Source organism: Ostrinia furnacalis, unplaced genomic scaffold, assembly GCF_004193835.3.
Source record: "Ostrinia furnacalis isolate ACB-3 unplaced genomic scaffold, ASM419383v2 OfSCF1656, whole genome shotgun sequence".
Taxonomy (NCBI): Eukaryota; Metazoa; Arthropoda; class Insecta; order Lepidoptera; family Crambidae; genus Ostrinia; species Ostrinia furnacalis.
The window spans coordinates 257,473-281,372 of record NW_021131895.1 but is presented as its reverse complement, the minus strand read 5'-3'; the positions used below and the strand labels follow the sequence as shown (position 1 = coordinate 281,372).

General features: G+C 41.9%; 2 protein-coding genes across 2 annotated transcripts; one reads left to right on the top strand and one right to left on the bottom strand.

Annotated features, from left to right (window-relative positions):
• The first annotated feature begins 242 nt into the window (after positions 1-242).
• On the top strand, positions 243-4,068 carry ppan (Brix domain-containing protein peter pan). The gene is made up of 10 exons (XM_028305347.1): positions 243-585; positions 923-1,075; positions 1,323-1,493; positions 1,744-1,866; positions 2,186-2,247; positions 2,354-2,507; positions 2,606-2,706; positions 2,834-2,962; positions 3,414-3,520; positions 3,686-4,068. Exons 1-10 carry the CDS (start codon positions 400-402, stop codon positions 4,051-4,053), a joined length of 1,554 nt encoding a protein of 517 aa, XP_028161148.1. The 5' UTR covers positions 243-399; the 3' UTR covers positions 4,054-4,068.
• Positions 4,069-4,232: 164 nt separating this feature from the next.
• Positions 4,233-23,788, bottom strand: Mcm3 (minichromosome maintenance 3). Its single transcript, XM_028305395.1, has 15 exons — positions 23,625-23,788; positions 23,257-23,534; positions 22,805-22,979; positions 22,055-22,293; positions 21,326-21,565; positions 20,612-20,776; positions 19,493-19,582; positions 17,959-18,049; positions 16,543-16,691; positions 16,038-16,128; positions 15,255-15,470; positions 14,168-14,308; positions 12,980-13,090; positions 11,273-11,415; positions 4,233-5,010 (listed from the first exon to the last, which is right to left on the bottom strand). The coding sequence occupies exons 1-15, from the start codon at positions 23,694-23,696 to the stop codon at positions 4,809-4,811; spliced, it is 2,403 nt and encodes an 800-aa protein (XP_028161196.1). The 5' UTR covers positions 23,697-23,788; the 3' UTR covers positions 4,233-4,808.
• Positions 23,789-23,900: the final 112 nt, after the last annotated feature.

Below are 23,900 nucleotides of genomic sequence, written 5' to 3'. Positions count from 1 at the left end.
TAATCAGATAGTGCCGTCTAGGGTGTGTTAAATAAACTAATAGTCGTAAAGCTTTATTAATCTGATCGTTCGATTGACTTGTCTTTTCGATTAATCGTTTCCGAAATATTTATTTTCGATTAATTAGTATTCGATTCGATATGGGCCTTGGTAAACAGAATCGTATCTCGCTAAGAACTTCGATGAAGAATCGATGAGATTTGAACAATCGTTAATTTAGGCATCCCTACTACTGTCATACCTGTCAAGTCAAGTGTCAACAAATGTCAAAATAAATGGTGTTTGTTGCCGAGCGTGGTCTTCTAACCTATAAAATAAACTAAAATAGCACAATTTTTGCTTTATTGCTGGAATAATTGGTTGCTTTATAATCACACACGTGGGAAGTGAACAAACAAAATGGGAAAACGTAAAGGGAAGTGTGTCAAAAAGAATCCGGCTACCAAGGAGGCTTTGGAACCAGAACACCTTGTGAAAGCACCGCACTCGTTCGTAATTCACCGCGGGCAATGCAGCAGGCACCTCATTGATCTGACCAAGGACTTCAGGAAGATTATGGAACCTTTCACAGCTTCGCAATTGAAGGTAAGCATTTAAGTTCGCACATTCACTCGAAGTACGCAGAACTGACGGCCGATGGGGCAGCAAGGTTCTGGAGTGGAGGCCGCGTACCGGAAAACGCAGCGTGGACCGACGACTTCATAAAGGTAGCAGGAGCCAGGAAGGCTTTGGTCGCAGGCCGCTACCAACTGGGCAGCATGGAAAGCATTGGGGGAGGCCTATGTTCAGTAGTAACATCCTATGGTTGAAATGATGACAAAGTTTGAAGTTTTACATTTATCTAATATCGATAATACACTTTTAAACCTTACTCTTAAAATTTGTAGTAGTAAAATTATTGGAGCAAGACATTTAATTTCAGGAAAGAAAAAATAATACTCTTAAGGACTTCCTCTCAGTGTCGGGATACCTGCATGTGTCCCACATGATACTGTTCACGGAGACAGAGCTAGGAACATACATGAGGCTGGCTCGGCTGCCTCGAGGACCCACACTTACTTTCAGAATACACAGTGTAAGTATTCAAGTTAATTTAAGATGTTTTGATAAGACTCAGCCTTTTTTTTCTAATTAAAGAAAGAATTTTTTTATCTAGTCCAAAATCCTTAATTTTGGTTTTTCCACTAATCTATCTTGCTTCTGTTTGCTTAAAACAAATAAAGGAAATTCAATTTAAATAATGCAACTTAGGGCTGTTTATTTCATGTAACTAAATTGCAGTACAGCTGCTGGATTCTATAAAACTTTGTTATTATTTTCAGTACAGCCTTGCCCGAGATGTGATTTCCTCCCTAAAGAAACAGTACGTAATAATGAAGGCGTTCCAGAATGCACCACTGATTGTGCTCAACAGTTTCTCCGGAGAAGGCATGCACATGAAGCTCATGGCTACCATGTTCCAGAACATGTTTCCCACCATCAACATTACCACTGTAAGGCTTTATTATAAATACATTTTTAATATAGAAAATAATATGTATGCACTCAAAATTACTGGTAACAATTTTATTCCAATCATAAATTCCTGTTATGGAATCATATGCACCATTGAAGCCATTTGTATTTTAAAACCCAGCCACATAATTTACTTTCTATTATGATGATAATGTTTTTAGGTGACTAGTGCAGCTAGAGAAGTCAAGTTAACAAAGAGTCAACCATTAACCTTCAATACTATTTCAGGTAAAACTTAAGAACATCCGTCGCTGTGTGCTCATGAACTACAACCCGTCCACAAAACTCATTGACCTCAGACATTATGTTATCAGAGCTACCCCAGTAGGACTCAACAAGGGAACTAAAAAGGTTAGTAATTTTTTAACTTATTCTATGACATTTTGCAAGTAACACTAATTATAAAGGTACAGTACAAGTAGTACAACCTAGTTTATGATAAAAAACTAAAACTCAGTAAAACTCATTTATTTCTGTAAGTAACTAAGTAGGCTTTAAAAAAGCACTTTTACACGTCCCAGTATTAACCCTACCACTGCTTCAGGACAATAAATGGGCCAGTGCTGAGAAGAAGCAGCGCAAGAAACTCAGACACTATAACCTATATTATTGTACTTTAATATTGTTATTTTTAAAGATATATTATTTTATTCATTTAATTTGATTGCAGATGGTGCAAGGGAAGATACCTAATTTAAATAGATGTCGTGATATGTCTGAATTTTTCGATAAGTAAGTAATAATATGTAGTTCTATTCCTTAGATAAGTACCAGACAAACACCAGTGTGAAAGTAAATGTTCTTTTTCCAAATAATATTACAACTTTACCAATTACAGGGCTGGACTTCTATCAGAAAGTGAGTTTGAAGATGACCCAAACTCCCAGGTTGTGTTACCACAGAATTTGGCATCCAGGGGTGCAACAGCAGAATCAAAATCAGCTATCAGACTAGTTGAGCTTGGACCCAGGATATCATTTCAACTAATAAAGGTATTGTATGAAATTTTTTAAGAGTATTCAATGATTTCTAATTAAAAACCAAAAGTACCAAGAATCAAAAATATTGTTGACAATTCTACTAATTTTAGATTGAAGATGGCCTGATGGACGGCGAAGTATTGTTCCACGAATTAGTCGAGAAAACGGAAGAAGATAAATTACTGATAAAGAAGAAAAGAGAAGAAAAAAGGCAAGTATCTCTGAGTAGCATTCTATTAAATATGCGGTATAATGTGTCAGTCAGAATACCAAAATATTTCTGAAATTAATACACTAAAGGAAAATATTATATTTTAATTATGTTCGTATTTTTACAGGCGTCTGAAAGAAAAACGCAAGAGCCAACAAGAAGAAAATGTGAAGCGCAAGCAACAGGAAAAGGAGGAGCTGAAACAAAAAGCAATGGAAGGCATAAAGAAGAAAAAGGAAATGACTGAAAGTCAAAGGTATGTTTGTTACATCGGCACCACACGTTTCTGCCAACATTCGTACCAACACTACCAACGTTGGTCGATAATTTAGTGAGGCGTTCAAACGTTGGCTTTCCTGTGCCGCCAAAGCCAACGTGAAGAAAGATGGCCCAACGTTTGAAGGCGCCAATACTATTTTCTAGATCCAAACGTTGGACGATTGCCGTTGTGACTTGGGACCAACGTGTGGAGCCGGACTATATGCGATAATATTAGGCGAGGTTTCCATCAAGGCGGAGCGGAGCGGATAAGTGTCGGGCGGAATATTTTTTCTATAGAATTTGACAACAGCGGCGGCGCGGCGCGGAGCGAATCTGTGCGTAGCGGAGAAGTGAAAAGCCCTCTACCCGCCTTGGTAGAAACTAGGCCTAACTTGAATTTATGATGTATCTATTTGACACTAACAAAAACGAATGCCATATTTCAGGCTGATGGAATTGGCAGCAGCCGAGTCTCAAAACGCAGACATGGAACAAGACGAAGAGAACGACGCGGACTATTACAGGGAAGAAGTTGGCGCGGAACCTGAAAAAGGTAAAAAAAAATACCTATTTTAATAATTATTTTAGTCAATCTTTGCTATATTGTTTTGCTATGGTTTATCCACAGACAGACACAGTGAGTGGATAATAACAACCTCATCATCATCCACCATCCACAATAACAACCTATGATGTAATAAATAAAACTTGCTTCCAGATCTTTTCACTGAAAACAAGAGGAAGCGGAAAGCCGACGACAACTCAGTTCGAGGATTCAAGAAGATGAGGCTAGATAAGAAAATAAAAAAGAAGTTTCATAAAAGCCAAGACACGGGTGATAAAGTCCAAAATCAACACAATAAAAAGGACGGTAGGAATAGAAAATTCCAGGACCAACAAGATGGTAGGAAGAAACCTTTCCACAGGAGACAGGATGATGGTAAAAGGAATAAACAGAATAATCAGAGAGGTGACAAACCATTCAACAAACAAAAAGTTTTTGGAGGGAAATTCAACAAGAATAAAATGGGCAAAAGCAGGGAAGGCAAAAGTAAAGGGAAAGGAAAAGGTAAAGGTAGGAAGTGAATGATACCTATAAGTTTATATTTTAAAATAAAAATAATTTATAATTACAAAACTATTTTATTTAATCAGGTTTTCCTTAAACTAAAAACATTGATTGAATAACATAATCATGAGATTTTATAAGATTTTCAAAATAGAGACAAAATACCAAATTGCTCAAGAGTTTAATTTACCACATACATAGCAAAGTTAATTGACCAAACTTAACTTTCTTTAACCAATTATGGAATTCGTGGTAGATATGTGGTTGCTTCATACAACGTTACATTATTTTGTACATATTTATAAGGCAGAAATGTAATCGGTGAGGATATTATAATTAAACATTAACATACGTTTTAGTTCTGAATGTGATCTTCTAACACCAGGTTCGTAGGGATGCGCAGTAGCCGATAGGGCTTCCTGCTGAAAATCAGTGTTGGGACATCCTACAAGGTGTCCCAAGTAAAACTGAGCGGGCGCCCTATTAACATGCATTTGTCTTTTTCGTTTTATTTTAACCATTGTATTGTATTGTCATAATGTGTGTTAATAAAGTTATTTATTATTATTATTATATTAATTAAAAGTTAGTTATCAGAATCAATAAGAAAGATTTTGATTTACCACAATTCGGAAAATAGACGTAGCTTCGTATTTACCAAGCACATAGTATAGTTTAATGTCACACAATCTCAAGTGAAAATAACGCGACAGCCGAGTACCCATTACCTGGGAGTTGTACGTGATTATTCTCAAAACATCTCGGTTTAGAATTAGATCAAGAAAACAATATCGTCCGCCATCATGACCTGGTTGTCCTGAGTCATCTTGTCGAGCGCGGCGTGTATCTCGCCTTCGGAGAACGTCTCGTGCGCATACGCCTCGTTGACGTGCGCCGTGATACGGTCAAGTGGCAAGGAGTTGGCGCGCTCGTCCCGGAATAGTTGTTGTAGCGCGGTCTTGAATTGACTCAACCTGGGGAGATTGATAGATGGAACAAGTTTAATTTGACTTATGCTTGGTTCAGATACAGCTATAATCGCGCGGTTGCTGGGCGGGCTGTTCTCTTACACTTGCATCAAGCCGTCCAGAAACCGCCTATAGCGGTTGTCTAAACAAGGCCAAGTTTGCGGGCACGAAACTAGCGATGGCGGGGCGACGCGACGGCGATGAGGAGTATTATTGCGATCGCCTCGCTCGGCCGTCGCCAGTTTCGTGCCCGCAGACTAAAGGGCGAATGTTGACGAGCCGGTTTCTACCCGGTCCAGTCTAGCGTCGCACAGTGGTCCCGATTTAATAAAACATGGACATTGATGCTAGAGGCACGAAAATTTTTTTGATGGTTACTGCTATGATAACTAATAAGGCAAAAAAATATTACAATCCTACGACGTCTATTTCGTAGTAAAAAAAAATATATACATATTTTTTGTATGGAAGAAATTACGTTTCTGTCAATTTTTCGNTAAGGGAGCAAACCAAGACGCTTGCAGTGTAAGCCATTTTTGAAAAAAGGGGGCGCCTTGAAAGGATACACGATTAACTTGATTTGAAACTCACACGTTAATTTTCTTTCTGTTCTTATCTTTGGTGTGCAATAAAGTGTATTTATTATTATTATTATTATAAACTCGTGAACGCGTCGACCTTTTTTTTGTTATCTACCTCTAAGAGGGGCGGCGCCACAGTAAAATTTTGGCCTGGTTAGAAAAAATCGTAGATCTTTGTCTGCTCATACAGTTGTATAATAGGTGCGGTTTTACAAGTATAAAATTATACACACCTTTTTTGGTAGGTATCTCTAACGCTCCCTAGTCACAATTATCTGGTCCACTCGGTTAGAAAATAATGAGGGCTATGGTTTTTATACTTAACAGTTGGCACCCCTGGCGATTGACAGGACCTTACTCTACAGTGGCGCCATCTTGATGAGTGCAAATGCGATAGTCCTCCTACCACTTTAGCGCTCACGAGTTGGCGCCACTGTCATCGCTACTAGCAAGTGACAGGACCTTACTCTACAGTGGCGCTAACTGGTGAGCGCTAAAACGATAGCCCTCATTGGTAGATCCCTGGTCGCTAATAACACCGGTCAACAAAAAAAAAATTTTTTTTTGCGCATAGATTTTACTTATTATATTCTGATTATATAAGCAAATTTATATAAAAAAGTGCGATTACAAATCGAAAATATTTGCTTTTTAAAGAGTTACAGCGATTTGAATTTTCCATCTTCATAGTAAAATGTCTCTAAAGATGCACGTCACATTCTCATTGGGATATATTTCTAGATAATTATGGGGGCTTATTCGCAAGAACAAGGGGCACGCTTTCATCAAAATATAGTGGGATTTGAGAGACGACGTTACCAAGGCCAGTAAACTGAAATCATGAGAGGGTTAGATTTTTATGAGAAAAATCTTGTATGGAACATGACATTAAATTACAACTTTTCATTTTTAATAAATATTTGGACTCTATTTTAAATTTTCTCTTGTGAGAATGAATCTTAAATGGATGTTTGGTATGTTTAAATAATTAGAAAGAATGTAAGAAAGAAAGAAAAAAATATATTTGGCAACAAATTAAATCATCTCTATGTTCATGTTTCATACATTCATTGATATGAATTTTTCTATTTTTTACACATAAAAGCAAATTCAGAACAATTTTTTGTTGTTATTCTTATTTCTAGGTATTAAAGCAATAAAAATAAGCTATGCATAACCCGTGCGCAAAAATGCTGTAGACAGTTGTAATAGGTGCGGTGCCAACAAAACAAAGTTGTAGTTACCTATTGGAGTCTATGGTCTTCTGTGAGGCCCGGGTGGAGCGCTGAGCTGGCTCGGGCTGCTCGGCGCGCGCGGCTCGCAGCACGGGCTCCGCCTCCTCGTCTGATGAGAACTGGTACGGGTCCTCGCTTGCGCCCGCGCCGCCCTGCGTACAAGGATTTAAGTATTTTGAACCTTATGGGCTTGGAATAAAGTTTATTTGAATGAGAGAGAAGTTATGACGTAGCGTAGAAACTTAATGTGATGTCAACTGTATACACCTTAGGCTGAGTTGTACCACCTAACTTTAACGGTAACTATAACGATAACCGGTGCTTTTTGTATGGAGTTTGACAGATTTTTTACGTTTATCAAAGTGAAGGTAAGATGGTGCAACCCAGCCTTAGAGCCGTTTTCGAAGCGCGCCACGTCGACACGCGTTTGTAGCGATACTGACGCGATACACAAACAAAAGTCGAACCCGATAACGCCGTCTGCATAGGCCCTTACTTCTACTGTTCTATCTAGCCATTATTCGCATCTTAGATGACTCTCACCAAGGGCGTCTCTCCCACTAAACCATGACAAATGACATAAAGAAACCCAATGACCATTAGTACAGTACGAGTAGCAACTATAAATAAATAAATATCTTTGGACAATCTCACACAGCGCCATTTAGCCCCAAAGTAAGCAATTAATATGCTTGTGTTATGGGTGCTAGCTTAACGGATATACTACTTATATACTCTTTTTTTTTTAAATACATACATAATTATACATAGTAACACCCAGACCCGTCACAGAAATTAAAATTCATCATTTCAATTTCTGCCCGGCCGGGAATCGAACCCGGGACCTCTCGGCATAGTAGTCCGTTCTGAACCACTACACCAAACGGCCGACCAACTAGTGTTCATTTCATTTACAGTAAAATATTGTCCTTACCGTCCTTCGCGACCTCTTGGCCTTCGGCTGCTCGGCCTGCTCGGCGTCCGAGCCCGCGGCCTCCTCGTCGGACGACGCGCGCCGCTTGCGACGTTTCTCTTTCGTCAGCACCTGGGGAAACCATACAAAGTGTTTGATTCCAGCTTTACTTCCCACTTCTTCTTCTTCCTCGGTCCCTCACTGATGAGGATCGCGACCACAGATAGTGTTCCTCCACAGACTGCGGTCATAAGCTGTGTGGACCGCACGATGAAAACTCCCGCCCACCGTCTTCCTCACCGCGTCCGACCGTCTCGTCGGTGCCCTGCCCCGAGCGCGTTTGCCTTCCATTTGTCCCAAGATAATTTGTTTCTCCAGACAATGCCTTGGATAATGTGTCCAAAGAAACAGAGGGTACACTTTAGGCATATAGTGGAGAGCCGCGCGTTTACTTCCTTAGACTTGAGCAAATGTAACTGTTGTTACATTCTCTCGGGAAAACTGCCACATCTAAATCTATACTGTAACTCAAGATATTATGTCTTTCATCAAATGAATTCATTGCTAAGCGCGCGCGCACTAGTGACTTATCATCGTGCAGTACTTATGTCTCTCCTGTACAGAGTACAAAGTAATTTGTGTGCGCCTCATTAAACCGTGTGTATTACCTCCGAATTTACTTGTCAATACTCAATCGTTTTATTGCATAACTACATTAGACATTCACATTAGGTCTTACAATTTAAGCAGTTAAACAATGTCGACCCAGTTAGGGCACAGCAACTTTAGGAACTGTCATAACATGTGCACACCACATGTTCCAAACCCATACATATATTTAGTGCGATCTATGATTCTTCTCACCTTTACCGAACTAACAGGAGTACCGAACTAATTCACTTAATCCTTCAAGGCCCGCGAATCTAGATACAATAGATAATCAATTGTTATGACATTAATGAATGCCGTCTGGGACTCAAGCTGTTAAAGCCAAATCAGCGTTAATCCTTTCGTTGCTAACAGACGGTATAAAAAATCACTGAAACACTGAATATAGATGGCGCTGCACTACGTCCGTGCCGTGCTGTTTCCACGACCACTTTTTTTTACACTTTTCCTCGAACCATTGTCTGTTCAACATCTACTGCGTGTAACAATACAAACTTTACCAAATAACGTCTCCTGAGTTTCTCTTCAACACCACTCGTAGTCCCACTTTAGGCCTCAGCCTCGAGTTTAGCGGGCAGCGGGGCGGGAGCGGCGGCGGCGCGGGAGCGGCAAGATCNAAATACTTAATACAACGTTGTATGTATAGGTCCGCTGGCCGTCAAAAAGTAGCTTATATGAGAGGTTGCCCAATTTACAATATGTTCATCATTGATAACTCACACAAATATCGTCTCTCTCTGAAGGATAAAAAGTTTTTTTTGTTTCCAGAAGCTCTTGATAGGATGGAAGCCCATAAATACTCTCTGAAGCGAGAATGAATCTCAAATTGCGATATTGCCATTTTGACAAATTACATGATGTAACTAGCGCTAACGTTTATCTTCAGGTAGACATAGTTTTAAGTTAAAAGATTGTCTACTATTACACACTGTTCTTCGTTTTGGAACAGTTCTTTGATTATAGGTAGTCGCTAATTTCGTTTTGTTAGACTCTTTCAGTTTAGCACATAAAGCGTAAACTAATTCCTCCTCAGAATGATCTAAAAGTGTTATTGAGCGCCTCTTCTTCTGAAGAAGAAGTATTTTGCATAAATCTTCAAAAGGTTTTTTATTTATACTAAAAGTCGATGGTTGCACATCTACTTCCGCAGTCTCATCAACTGGAGCGTCTTCCTCAGTATTAACGTTGTCTATGCGTTGTGTTAACTCTGTAAAAAACATTGTTTAAATCTATAGTTTTACAATTCGGCCAGACAATTTCAGAGTCTAGCCAATGCGAATTCTGGTGCAAAAATGTCTTTTGGGCTCTGCTGGAAGCAGACCATATCTTCTTTGATATATTTCTTGTAAAATTACGACTTAATGATTTGATAATTACTCAAATCTTCGGAAGACAATTCAATGCCAATACGTTCGTCATTTTAGTCTGAAATGGTCTGGCCGAAATGTAAAAATATAGGTTTAAAAAATGTTTTTTACCGAGTTAACACAATGCATAGACAACGTTAACACCGAGGAAGACGCTCCAGTTGATGAGACTGCGGAAGTAGATGTGCAACCATCGACTTCTGGTATAAATAAAAAACCTTTTGAAGATTTATGCAAAATTCTTCTTCTGCAGAAGAAGAGGCGCTCTCTAACACTTTTAGATCATTCTGAAGAGGAATTAGTTTACGCTTTATGTGCTAAACTGAAAGAGTCTAACAAAACGAAATTAGCGACTACCTATAATCAAAGAACTGTTCCAAAACGAAAAACAGTGTGAAATAGTAGACAACCTTTTAACTTAAAACTGTGTCTACCTGAAGATAAACGTTAGCGCTAGTTACATCATGTAATTTGTCAAAATGGCAATATCGCAATTTGAGATTCATTCTCACTTCAGAGAGTATTTATGAGCTTCCATCCTATTAAAAGCTTCTGGAAACAAAAAAAAACTTGTTATCCTTCAGAGAGAGATGATTTTTGTGTGAGTTATCAATGATAGACATATTGTAAATTGGGCAACCTCTCGTATAAGCTACTTTTTGACGGCCAGCGGACCTATACATACAACGTTGTATTAAGTATTTCCCTTAATTTTTTATTTTATTTTATTAAAAGCTGATGCGCGCGAGTGCGAGTCGTTGTTATGTGTCATCAAAGGTGTCCCTTATACACCATATTGTAATTTTGGCAATTTTTCGTGGAAATATTTAATATAAAAAAATCGATTTTTCAACCCTCGATAACTCAAAAGTACGCAGCGATAAGTGACAAGTATCTTCGCATGAAATACTCAAAATCACTTGTTTTATAACATGTGTGATCGGCATCTTGACATCGTTTAAGAATTTCGAAAAATTTACAGAAACGTAATTTCTTCCATACAAAAAATATCTACATATTTTTTTTTACTACGAAATAGACGTCGTAGGATTGTAATATTTTTTTGCCTTATTAGTTATCATAGCAGTAACCATTAAAAAAAAATTCGTGCTTCTAGCATCAATGTCCATGTTTTATTAAATCGGGACCACCGTGCGTCGGGTCAATGACGGACTTGTTTTTTGACCTGATTCGTCACCAGATCGTGTGGAAATCGGCTCAACACCCTCTCAGTGCCTTTTTCCTGTGATGCAGATTTCGGCACGCATGCGGATCTGGTCCACATGCGGGCTGCGCGCTTTTATGCATTTCATACATGTTTTTCTATTACGTGCGTTATAAGAAAAACATGTATGATTTGCATCAAAACATTATATAAACTCTGCTTTGGCTGCAGGCCGCTACCAACCGTGCGATGTGGAAGGCATTGGTAGAGGCCTATGTTCAGCAGTGGACGTCCTGTGGCTGAAATGATGATGATGATGATTATAAAGTTTTACACACCTATTAGAGTCGATGGTCTTCTGCGAAGCCCTAGTGGAACGCTGCGCGGGCTCGGGCTGCGAGGCGCGTGCGGCCCGCAGCACGGGCTCCGCCTCCTCGTCCGACGAGAACTGGTACGGGTCCTCGCTTGCGCCCGCGCCGCCCTGGGTACAACAAAGTTAATTAAGTTAAGACATAGTATAAATAGATGTGTCAAGTGCACCTACTTCATTTCTTTTGTTTTATCTATAGTCTGGTCTGTGAGCACGTAGAAATTTGTCCAATGACCCCAAGCTACCCATCCTTATCGCTCGCGCGTATAGCCTGANGACGTAGCGTGGGCAGGCCTCCTACTAGGTGGACCGACGATCTGGTAAAGGTCGCGGGAAGAGCCTGGATGCGGGCAGCGCAGGACCGTTCATTGTGGAAAACCTTGGGGGAGGCCTTTGTCCAGCAGTGGACGTCATTTGGCTGAAACGAACGAACGAACGATTTACAAAAAAAAGTATTTAAGTATGTTTATATCCGTTGTCTAGTACAAGTTTGAGACTAGAAGCGTAGTTAAAATGTCCAATGATATTTATTTATTTATTCCCACCTCTCGTTCCCACCACTGCAACTCCTGTAGCCAGGATCCACAGCTTGGCCGCCAATAAAAACCTAACCAGTGAAGGTCAAGTTAGTCCCGGGGAAAGTTAAACTGTCATTGGACCCGCAACGAAATTAATCAGAAGAACATAGGGAAACGACTCTAGCTGAATTCATAGCACGCAGAATGAGGGCTATCGTTTTAGCGCTCACCAGTTGGCGTCACTGTAGAGTAAGGTCCTGTCACTTGCTAGTAGCGAAGACAGTGGCGCCGACTGGTGAGCGCTAAAGTGGTAGGAGGACTATCGCATTTGCACTCATCAAGATGGCGCCACTCTAGAGTAAGGTCCTGTCAATCGCCAGGGGTGCCAACTGTTGAGTATAAAAACGATAGCCCTCATTGAGAGCAGCGTGGGACATCTACAAGATGACAAGGTGGAAGGGCGTCGGCGATGGCGTCGCTGGCGTCGCTCGTGAGCTTGGGCTTCATGAGGCGCGCGATGTGGATGCACTTGCTGCTGAGGACCTGTTCCTTGCTGCGTGTTCCCGTGGAGCAGAGGGTCCTGTTTGTATATGAACCAGCTCCCTTACCCTGGCCCTGCCCTTATATGGGTGTGAAACGTGAAAGGTCACCAAGGTCATCTCGCACCANTACATTTGTGCCCATCATCCTTTAGCCTATTAATTTAACACATGTACGACTATACTCAGTGTTGCACTATCAAATGCAATTGAAGCGCCTCTGTGCCAGGGTTTTTATGTTCCTGGTCAGGCTATAATTATATTGCTGTCGCGACTGTGCGACGGGCGCCCGCAGTGAGTGTGCGAGCGAGAGTACCTGACATGACTCAATAACTGTTATTCTCATGCCCGTTTTCACCATCAATCCCTAATTTTTAAGTGACCCCTATGGTAACATATATCAGTATTCAGGAATTTTGTTATCATAGGGGTCACTTAACATTTAGGGATTGATGGTGAAAACGGGTATCAGTGTCTGTCACCGATGGTGTCTCTACCACTAAAGTAATAAACTAATGGGAAAAATATGTACTCTATTGTCCATGGTGACAAATGAGATGAAGAATCCCAATTAATGCTAATGTTGTTTGAATTTTGTGAGTAAAATGTTATCCTTACCGTCCTTCGCGATCTCTTGGCCTTCGGCTGCTCGGCCTGCTCGGCGTCCGAGCCCGCGGCCTCCTCGTCGGACGACGCGCGCCGCTTGCGACGCTTCTCCTTTGTCAGCACCTGGGGAAACCATACTAAGTGTTTGATTCCAGCTTTACTTCCCACTTCTTCTTCTTCCTCGGTCCCTCACTGATGAGGATCGCGACCACAGATAGTGTTCCTCCACAGACTGCGGTCATAAGCTGTGTGGACCGCACGATGCAAACTCCCGCCCACCGTCTTCCTCACCGCGTCCGACCGTCTCGTCGGTGCCCTGCCCCGAGCGCGTTTGCCTTCCATTTGTCCCAAGATAATTTGTTTCTCCAGACAATGCCTTGGAGACCGCATAATGTGTCCAAAGAAACAGAGGGTACGCTTTAGGCATATAGTGGAGAGCCGCGCGTTTACTTCCTTAGGCTTGAGTAATATTGTGTTAAGTAGTGGGCAAATGTAACTGTTTTGTTACATTCTCTCGGGAAAACTGCCACATCTAAATCTATACTGTAACTCAAGATATTATGTCTTTCATCAAATGAATTCATTGCTAAGCGCGCTCGCACTAGTGACTTATCACCGTGCAGTACTTATGTTTCTCCTGTACAGAGTACAAAGTAATTTGTGTGCGCCTCATTAAACCGTGTGTATTACCTCCGAATTTACTTGTCAATACTCAATCGTTTTATTGCATAACTACATTAGACATTCACATTAGGTCTTACAATTTAAGCAGTTAAACAATGTCGACCCAGTTAGGGCACAGCAACTTTAGGAACTGGCCATGACATGTGCAAGCCATACGTAGTTTTTTTTATCCACAACGAGGAAGCTCTTGGTCTGTATCTCACCTGATGGTAAGTGACGATCAGGCCGAAGGTGGAAGCGAGCTTCACCCGGAATCTTCAACCACGGAGGAAATGGCTATCTTACCTCTAACTGCCGGAACACAATAATGCTGTTAACATTGTTGTTATGGCGACAGACTTAGGTAAGATGGTGGTAGCTAGCCAAGCGGACTTGGAACAAGCCCTACCACCAACCAAACCGAACAGAAAAATCTGCCCCCACTGGGAATCGAGCCCGGGACCTCTGCGTCTGAAGCAGGTGGTCTTACCACTAGACCACAGAGGCGGTAGTCCCACTAAAAAGAAACAAACCGACCTTCTTGAAGTAGGCGAACTGCACGAGCTCGATGGCGGCGTGCGCGTCGTCCTGCGTGACCTGGAAGCTGAGCCGGCACTTGGCGTGCGCCGTGGCCAGCCGGATCAGCGTCTCCAGCGTGCGCGCCGTCACCGGCTGCGTCTGTGAAGGAACGCTCGCACGTCAATAAAGTCAAAGTCAACGTCAAAATTTCTCTATTTGTTTAGACTAATAAATAGTTCTTACAAAGCGTCATTTTGCTCTTAAGGAGCCTCTAAAGCCTGGTCCGTGAGCACGTAGAATCCCGTCCAATGACCCCAAGCTACCCATCCTTATCGCTCGCGCGTAATTATGTTGCTGTCGCGACTGTGCGGCGGGCGCCCGCAGTAAGTGTGCGAGCGCGGACATCCCTCCACCACTGTCCATGACCATTCCAACTTTGCGGTTATAACTGGATGAATCGCGGGAGGTATACCCACCCAGATGTTAAGCTACCGATTCGAAGATGATAGCTAATAGCCCCCCCTGAAACATAGCTAGATAGATACATACGCTAATGCATATTATGAACTTGCTGCTGAGGATCTGTTCCTTGCTGCGTGTTCCCGTGGAGCAGAGGGTCCTGTTTGTGTATGAACCAGCTCCCTTACCCTGGCCCTGCCCTTATATGGGTGTGAAACGTGGAAGGTCACCAAGGTTATCTCGCACCAGCTGCAGGTCTTCATCAACCGCTGCCTTCGCCGAATTCTCGGCATATACTGGCCCGAGAAAATCTCCAACGTCGAGCTATTGGAACGCTGCCACGAGATTCCGATCGACCAGCAGATCAAGCGCCGCAAGTGGAACTGGATCGGCCACACTCTCCGAAGGGACCCCGATCACATCCCTAAGCAGGCTCTGGATTGGAATCCCCAAGGAAAACGCAAACGTGGTCGACCCAGGCAAACTTGGCGGCGCACTGTAGCGGACGAGGCGAAGAAGATCGGCAAAACCTGGAGCGAGATCAAGCGAGAAGCTCAAGACCGAACGAGATGGAGGACTGTTGTGGACGCCCTCTGCCCCATCTAGGGGACATAGGACCATAAGTCAAGTAAGTCAAGTCCCTTACCCTGGCCACGTCGCTGTCCATGGTGTCCTGGCTGCGCAGACGCGCGTACTCGTCAGCGATGACGTCACTCGCGTCGCTCGTGAGCTTGGGCTTCATGAGGCGCGCGATGTGGATGTACTTCCGCATGAACTTGCTGCTGAGGATCTGGTCTTTCTTGCTGCGGGTGTTCCCGTGGAGTAGAGGGTCGTATTTCTCGTATATCGACTCGCGGGACTCCTGAAATTATAGTTATTAACATTTTAAGGCGCATCTCGAAATATTTTAATCACTTGACGGGTTCAACCAATGTCTAATGCCCGTTTTCACCATCCTGGCAGCCTGTAATTAAGATAGCACCTAGTCCTAAGACAAAATTATGTATGTAAACCTCTTTGCTTGAATTTGTGTCTGTCTTGTTGGTTGTCCTAATTAAATAAATAAATAAATCAATCCCTAATTTTTAAGTGACCCCTAAGGTAACACGTAACAGGAATTTTGTTTTAATAGGGGTCACTTAAAAATTAAGGATTGATTTTGAAAACAGGCATAAGTAGCTCAGATGGTGACAGCAGCCGCCCGGCGAGCGAAAGATCGTGGGTTCCCCACTTTTAGCAAGTTTTATAATATTCCTAAAATTATGTGAAACAAAACTAGGTACATATTAATGATATATGAAAAACCGTTACAGATGGATTTCGAAGCACTCTGTGGCTTGCTAGGCGATTGCTTTTACTACTTAGGCGTTCGCATAAGAACGAATTTGAATTTTTGGGTACCACTAATGAGAATGTAACATTATCTTACATCAACTTCTTCAGTGTCGGGGTTTTCTGTTGACAACATTTCTACTGAAGAACCCATGGGTAGAACTTCGCCATCTTGCTCCTTTGGGTTTCTGAGAAAACAATATGAAAGAAAAATTAGCCATGCAAAGATCAATATTGTATTGAGGGTAGAGGGCTTATTTTAAGTCCACCTGGCTAGCTACCACCATCTTACCAAGTATTTCGTCATTGTTGTATGTTAACAGCATTATGTTTAGAGGTACGATAGCCAGCCTCTGCGGTTGAAGATTTAAAGTGAATCTCGCTTACTTTCCATCAGACGAGATGCATCCAAGAAAAGCAAGAACAAAAAAATAAATTACAGCATTATAGAGCAGCTACACTATGTGGAAAGTTGTTCGAATCAGATAGTGTAAACGCGCAGTTCAGTTCGTTTCCGTGCGTTGCCCAAACTTTCTTACGCTGATTCGATCAGCTTCGCGCATAGTGTAACTGCGCCTTCAGTACAACCAATATCTGCATACCTGTATCTGTGCATCCTGAGCACGTGTTCGGAGATCATGTTGTCGTGGTCGGCGTCGGCGATGTCCAGCATCACGAACAGCAGGTCGAAACGCGACAGCAAAGAGTCTTGGAGCCCGATGTTCTCCATCGGCGTCTTGTACTGGTCGTACTGGGGGTGATGAACGTGATTAAGAATTACACTCAATACGATCGATCGATCGAATACGAAAAAATCAATCAATACACTTGAGGTGTTGCTAATAATGGAGCGAAGTTAACTGAGAGATGTGTGTGTATAATGGAGAAGAACGAGAGAGCTGCCACACGGGCGTTGACGTTGCGTTGCGGTGTCGCAGCGACATCTCTCTTAGGCCCAGAACAGACGGTGAAACGCAACTGCAACGAAACTGCAACTTTCTGATGATTCTTATGAATGAAACTGAAAGTTTCAAACTGGTTGCGTCATGTGTGGTCTCTCAACGGACGCTGTGGCAGAAACTTAGATGCAACTCAAAAGTAACTAGCAGTTGCAGTTTTGTTGCAGTTGCGTTTCACCGTCTGTTCTGGGCCTTAGTGATACGCATAGGGTTATGACCTGTTGCGATCAATAACTTTTCGTAAACTCTCAAAACATAGTTTTTTCATAGAATTATTCGTATGTAGCATCCATCCAGCCACGTGCCGGAAAGCGCAGCGTAGGACGTCCACCACAAGGTGGAGCGACGACCTCATAAAGGTAGCAGGAAGACGCTGGATGCAGGCCGCTACCGACCGGTCATTATGGAAATCATTTGGGGAGGCCTATGTTCAGCAGTGGACGTTTTGGCTAAAATGATAATGATGAGTATCCATCTCACATCACTCGTCGGTTTATTATTATTATGTGCAATTATTGTGCACTTGTGCCTAGGCGATGGTGACGCGGCTCGTTCTAAATCTCCACCAGCAGCGTAACTATACCACCCGAGGTCTATACAAATACAGCATGGGGCCTTTGGCGTATTTAGGGTTATTTTGCGGGAGGGGCACCGGGACCATTACGAGGGGTTCTTGGGCCAGGGCCCCTTCAGGTTGGGGGCCCGTGGCATTTAGCCAGCCCTGCCACCCTATAGTTACGCCTCTGCACTGACTTACTTGGCAATGGTGACGCGGCCCGCTTTATGTAACACTGCACCAGAGTAAATACAAATGAGTAGGTCATATTCATAGAAACGCACGGGCGCGGTTTGTATGTGAGCGCGCCAATACGTATGCAGCGCGCACGCACACACTGACAAAATTTAGCGGGGATTAGCGGGGAGCCAGTCGTGGTTGCGCCGAATGTTGTTGGTGTGCGTGCGCGCCGCATACGTGTTGGCGCGCTCACATACAAACCGCGCTCGGTGCGTTTCTATGAAGATGACCTACTCATTTGTATTTACTCTGACTGCACTCACCCGGCCGTACACGGGGTTGGCGGCGGCCAGCACGCTGCAGCGCGCGTTGAGCGTGGCGTGCACGCCGGCCTTGGTATGGTGACGCGGCCCGCTCTATGTAACATGCACTCACCCGGCCGTACACGGGGTTGGCGGCGGCCAGCACGCTGCAGCGCGCGTTGAGCGTGGCGTGCACGCCGGCCTTGGTGATCAAAATAAAGAGATAAAATCTTTTTCAATTTTCTTTACATGGTCATAACATTTTGACCATTCCCCTGCACCAATTTGTGAGATATACCTGAAAACCCCGATAAAGCAGCTATTAAGAATAATATAAAAAAACATAACCCTCCTTGTGACGTAATTGGGTAATAAACTAAAATGTATCAAAATATTTCAGTCCAACTTACTGTCAACTCGACGACGCGCTTTAGAATCAAAGATTGACTTTGAATTATGTCTTATTTTACAATTTACATTGAAAACAATATGACTTGCTTGAGCTTTTTCGATTTTTTCACAAAAATAACAAATAGTCAAGAAGAGATTACAAAATTTTTGCAGCGGCTGACAGATTTCATAATTTTCTTTGACAGGTGACAATGAAACCATAGACAATTGCCATATGAAAAACACACTTTTCCAATATTTTTGTTTGCCATGAGATTCTGGTACACCTATACGGGGTTTTTCAGTTGGGTTTCTGTTTATAATTGCATTCCCAAAGGTTAAAATAAACATGTTATGTATTTTAAGAGTTTATTAGTAAAAAAAGCTAAAATAGGATAGGAATCCCAGAGAAAAACAATTGTGTGTGAGTAAAGCCAAAAATTTTTAGAAAAATAAACAAAATACGCATGTGTTGCGGATTAAAATCTCTTGTTTTATTTAGTACTAGCTGACCCGGCGAACTTCGTACCGCCTTAGCGTAGAGATTTTCTTAATATTTTTTTCCGTAAGAACCATCCTTGGACTTCCACAAACATTTAAAAAAAAGAATTATCGAAATCGGTTCAGCCGTTCAGACGTGATGCCGTGACAACGCGAAACGGGTTTCATTTTTATATATATAGATGATTACCGCAAAAGCAATTAAAACTATACCAAGGACAAAAACTATAACATAACTTTTAGCGCCTTTAGGGCAAAATGGTCACTTGAGTGTTACGTAACGTTTAGAGAGGGGGAGGGGGGGTACAGAAAAACGTTACGGTGCGTTACAAGGGGGGGAGGGGGAGTCTAAAATCTTCAAAAATTGCGTTACGTAATACTTGAATGCTCCCTAATACACAGTCCAAAAGTTTTTGTTCTACGACAAAAATTGACGAAGTTATGGCCAAATTACTAAAAAAGTTCACTGACCGCCCGGCGCGGGGACGATGACGTCACTATATCCGATCCGAACGCTGCCGGCGTACTGCGTGGATAGAAAAAATTTTTTTCTAGCCAAACTATCAGTTTTAGAGAAAAACTTGTAATGACATTTATTCATCAGAATAAAGTAAGCTATCGATAGGTAATTTTAAAAAATAGAAATTGTGAAAAATGACTATACTTTNCGGTGCGGTCGATGTCCGACATCTTGTCGAACTCGTCGATGCACACCACGCCGCGGTCGGCCAGCACCATCGCGCCGGCTTCCAGCCTGGGAACATATTTATTGTGTTAATCTAAGCGGTAGCTGGCAATATATAAGCGCCATTTGTGCTATATGGCAGCTTTATCAGTTTTGCCGTCGGGAGCACTACAAATACAGATCTGAGATCAAAATCGGGATAAAGATACAGTACTGGGAGGTGCCTGGATGAGAGCGGCGCAGGACCGGTCTTTGTGAAACGAACGAACTGCTACAACAACCTATTTTCCTGCTGGATTCTTAAGCTCTTTACACACCGTACCGGCAGCGGTTTAGATTTGTATAGGCGCCGCAGACTCGCCACCGCCGCCGCGGCGACATGTGTTAGGTGAGGTAAGGTGACCTTATAAATTCTGGGGTGAACAATGCGCAGCGGTGGTGACAACGCGCGGTGTCGTGTGTAAACAGCCTTACCGACATACGGCATAATTATGCTGAGTGGGGTCCCATTGCGATGGGCATCGCTGTGCGACAGGGCGGCACTGCTCAGTTCACTTTCTCTTCCATTGTATGTTTTATGTGTTACCTCTGTCTTGTTTGCTTTTTTTTATTTACCTCTTTTGTCTTTTCAACCGACTTCAAAAAAGGAGGAGGTTCTCAATTCGACCTGTATGTTTTTTTTTTCTATGTTACGCGATAACTCTGCCAAATATGAACAGATTTGAACAAATCTTTTTTCGGCGTATAGGTAATACCTCAAGGGTGGTCCCATTTAAATTTAATAATAGAAAAAACAACCCCCAAGGGGGGAAAATTGGGGATGAACTTTTTTATACGCAATATCTCCGCCGATTATAAATCTATTTGAAGGATTATTTTTTTGTTGAATAGGTATTATCAAAAGGGTGGTTTCATGCGAATTTGAAGAAAATATTTCACCCCCAAGGGTGGAAAATTGGGGATGAACTTTTGTATACGCAATATTTTTAATTTTTATTTTTTTTTTGTGTTCACGCATTTGAAGTCGGTTTTATTTTTTTTTAAGGTTAATTATGTGATGTCCATGGCAATAAATGTTTCTTTCTTTTCTTTCCTTACCGGCGGTCCCCGGTCTCCGGGTCGGTGGTGACGGCGGCGGTGAGCCCCACGCCTGAGGAGCCGCGGCCGGTGGTGGTGATGGCTCGCGGCGCCGTCTGCAGCACGTAGCGGAGTAATTGCGACTTGGCCACGGACGGGTCGCCGATGAGAAGCACGTTGATGTCACTGCAGAGATACAGACGACACATCAACATTAACGCTGTCCGCTGTGGCATATAATGTGGTTGTCACACCACTCTTCCAAGAGTGTAGCGACAAATTTTATTAGGTGGTTGTGATAGTGTTATTTTGCAACAAAAGTATAGTCTAATGTGCTGTCTACTGTACCACTTTATAACTGCAGTTGATAATGGATCAAATAAACCCTGAAATTAATTGCAAACATAAACCATACTCTGCCAAATCCAAACATTATTAAGTGATACTTATTGGGCTTTACTTCACATACGGAAATAATTTTACAAAGTAGTTATTTTACAGACAAAAATAATGATAGATGCTCATGTGCACATGGTTATTTATGCACATTAGTATCTTAAGGCTGAGTTGCATCATCTTATTTTGACTTTAACAAACGTCAAAAATATGTCAAACTCCATACAAAAAGCACCAGCTATTGTTAAAGTTACGGTCAAAGTAAGTTGACAACTGAGCCTAATTCATTCAGTCCATTAACTCTTTTGTTGTATAGTTAAAATTGTTTAACAATCTTACCCTCTGAGTCTAGTGCCATTAGGCAGTATCTTCTCCATCCCGCCCAGCAGCAGACACAGTATAGCCTTCTTGATGTACTCGTGCCCGTGTATGGACGGTGCCAGCGACTTGCTCAGCAACTCGAACATGTCCACGGTGGCTCTCTTGGCCAGACGCTTGCACAGCTTGATGTCTTCCAACGTGACGTTCAAGTTCATGTCTTTGTTTATTTGGGTTATGTTGTTGGCTATGAGGATGGTTCTGTAAAGTATTTGCAAGATTATTTACTGTGTACCTTAATTATCAAATCCAGAGAGTTTTTTTTATAGAATAGAAAATATTTATTTGTCTCAAAACAGGTTACAATTTATGTCAGAATGTATAGTCCGGTCGCCGAGCACGTAGAATTTCGTCCAATGACCCCAAACTACCCATCCTTGTCGCTCGCGCGTAATTATATTGCTGTCGCGTCTGTGCGACGGGCGGCCGCAGTGAGTGTGCGAGCGCGACAGGAATATAATTACGCGTGAGCAATAACGATAGGTAACTTGGGGTCATTGGACGAAATTCTACGTGCTCGGCGACCGGGCTTTAGTATTACAGTGTGTTGTACACTGTGCTATAGCCATGATATGAAGTGTCTTTGACTAAGTATAAATACTATAAATTAGACTGAAAATTTATTTGTTTATGTTTATCTATTCAAAAGTTTTAGATAAACAGAATAATAGTAAGATTATGTAAACCTACCTGAAAGTGCCAGCAGTGAAACTGCCTTGTTTAGAGGGCAGACACCTGTAGTTCCCAACCACCTGCACCCTGTCTCCAGGCTTGCACTTATCCACCAGATCGTCGTCGCAGACCACGTCCACACTCCGCGGCAGCTGGCCCGCAGGTGCCCTCTCCGGCATCTCCTGGACTGTGAGTGTCTGGTGGTCTTTGTACCGTGACAAACCATATTCAGTTTCCAGGGGATTTCCTTCGTCATCCTAAAATAATGATTGAAAATCTAGGTGAGTATAGAGGATAGCTTTCCGCCCGCGGCTTCGTGCGCGTGGACTACATTATCTACATATTTTACGGAACCCTATTTTTTTACAAAATAAAATTTAGCCTATGTTACTCGTAGATAATGTAGCTTTCGAATGGTGAAAGAATTTTTAAAAACGGTCCAGTAGTTTTTGAGCCTAATCATTACAACCAAACAAATAAACAAAGTTTTCCTCTTTATAATATTAGTGTAGATGAACAATAAATGTCAAGACATTATAGCAAGTAGTAGCAGTAATAGGAAACCTGATTGACAATGTGCTACAAAAAATCTAGCCTTATTATGACATAGCTTTGGCTTTTGGTTATACTAAACCCCCTTACTAATAAAACTTACACGCTCGTTGAACAGTGGTTTAAAGTGACGTTTAGTATGGAAATGTCATTTTAAAACAGTGTTCAACAACTGTGTAAAGGGTAAAGTCTTGTTTTTTTTACTTTTTTTTTTACCTTTGTAGGATACACAGCTGAAGTAGGGAAAGCTTCAAAAGATGTCAAGTCGGTGTACTTCCGTTCCATAACCTTCTTTGTAGCAGGGCAGTAATGTACACTGCGCACTACCTTGGGCCGCACCAGGGACACCCTGGTTACTATACCTTCCACACATATTAGGTTGCCCAAGTACCTAAAAGTTAGAGGAATACACTTAGGTGATTAGAATGAAATACGTAGTGTGGGAGTGTGAAACGGAACGCAAGGGAGTGAGTGAGAGAGTAAAAAAGACGCGATTTTGAGAACAAGACAATAAGTATTAAGACGGTTGACTTTCCTTTTTTTTTTTTGTGGTTATATCCCGGAAAAATTACAAATAAAGCTGATGAAATACAACTGCACTTCAATTTCTACAGCTTCTAAGGGACTTTATCTGTAACTTTTAAACAATAATACGAATGACAACTCACCTCGACGTTAAACTTCTTGGGGTTACATGTTTGTTTCCAAAGCTTCCAGAGAAGGCAACAAAAAACTCTTCTTGGACTTTAGCATATGTAGGATCAATTGAAGACACATATTCTTTGAGAGCACGCTGGAACGCTATTTGTTCTTCAAAAGCATTCTCAAGCAAATTCTTAGCTCTTTGTGGATTCTTTCTCCTGAGATCGTTCACATTTACAACTAATCGTTTAGACTTATCCGCTATCATTTGCTTAACTAACTCCATATAAATTCCTTGGTCTTCCTACAAAGGAAAATAAAGTAAAACATTGGTGTTAACATTTTACACAGTGAGTGAGGTCAGAGGTGAGGTTAGCTTTCGCTTGAAACTTACTTCATCGTCTAAAAACTCCAAATATTCTCTTTGCAAATCTCTCAGACGTTGATCAAAATCTCCGTCTTCCATATTTATTTAATGTTACTACAAAAAACAACAGAAAATTAAACAGAAACACAACAAAAACCACACAACAACAATAAACGAAAATTAACTTTTTTTTGACAGATTTAGCAGATTGACGAATTTGGCGCGAAACATATTTTTTTAAACATACGCCTAGTTTTAGAACGAAGTCATTTGGCCACGTTACCCAAGCCAATCAAGTCAACC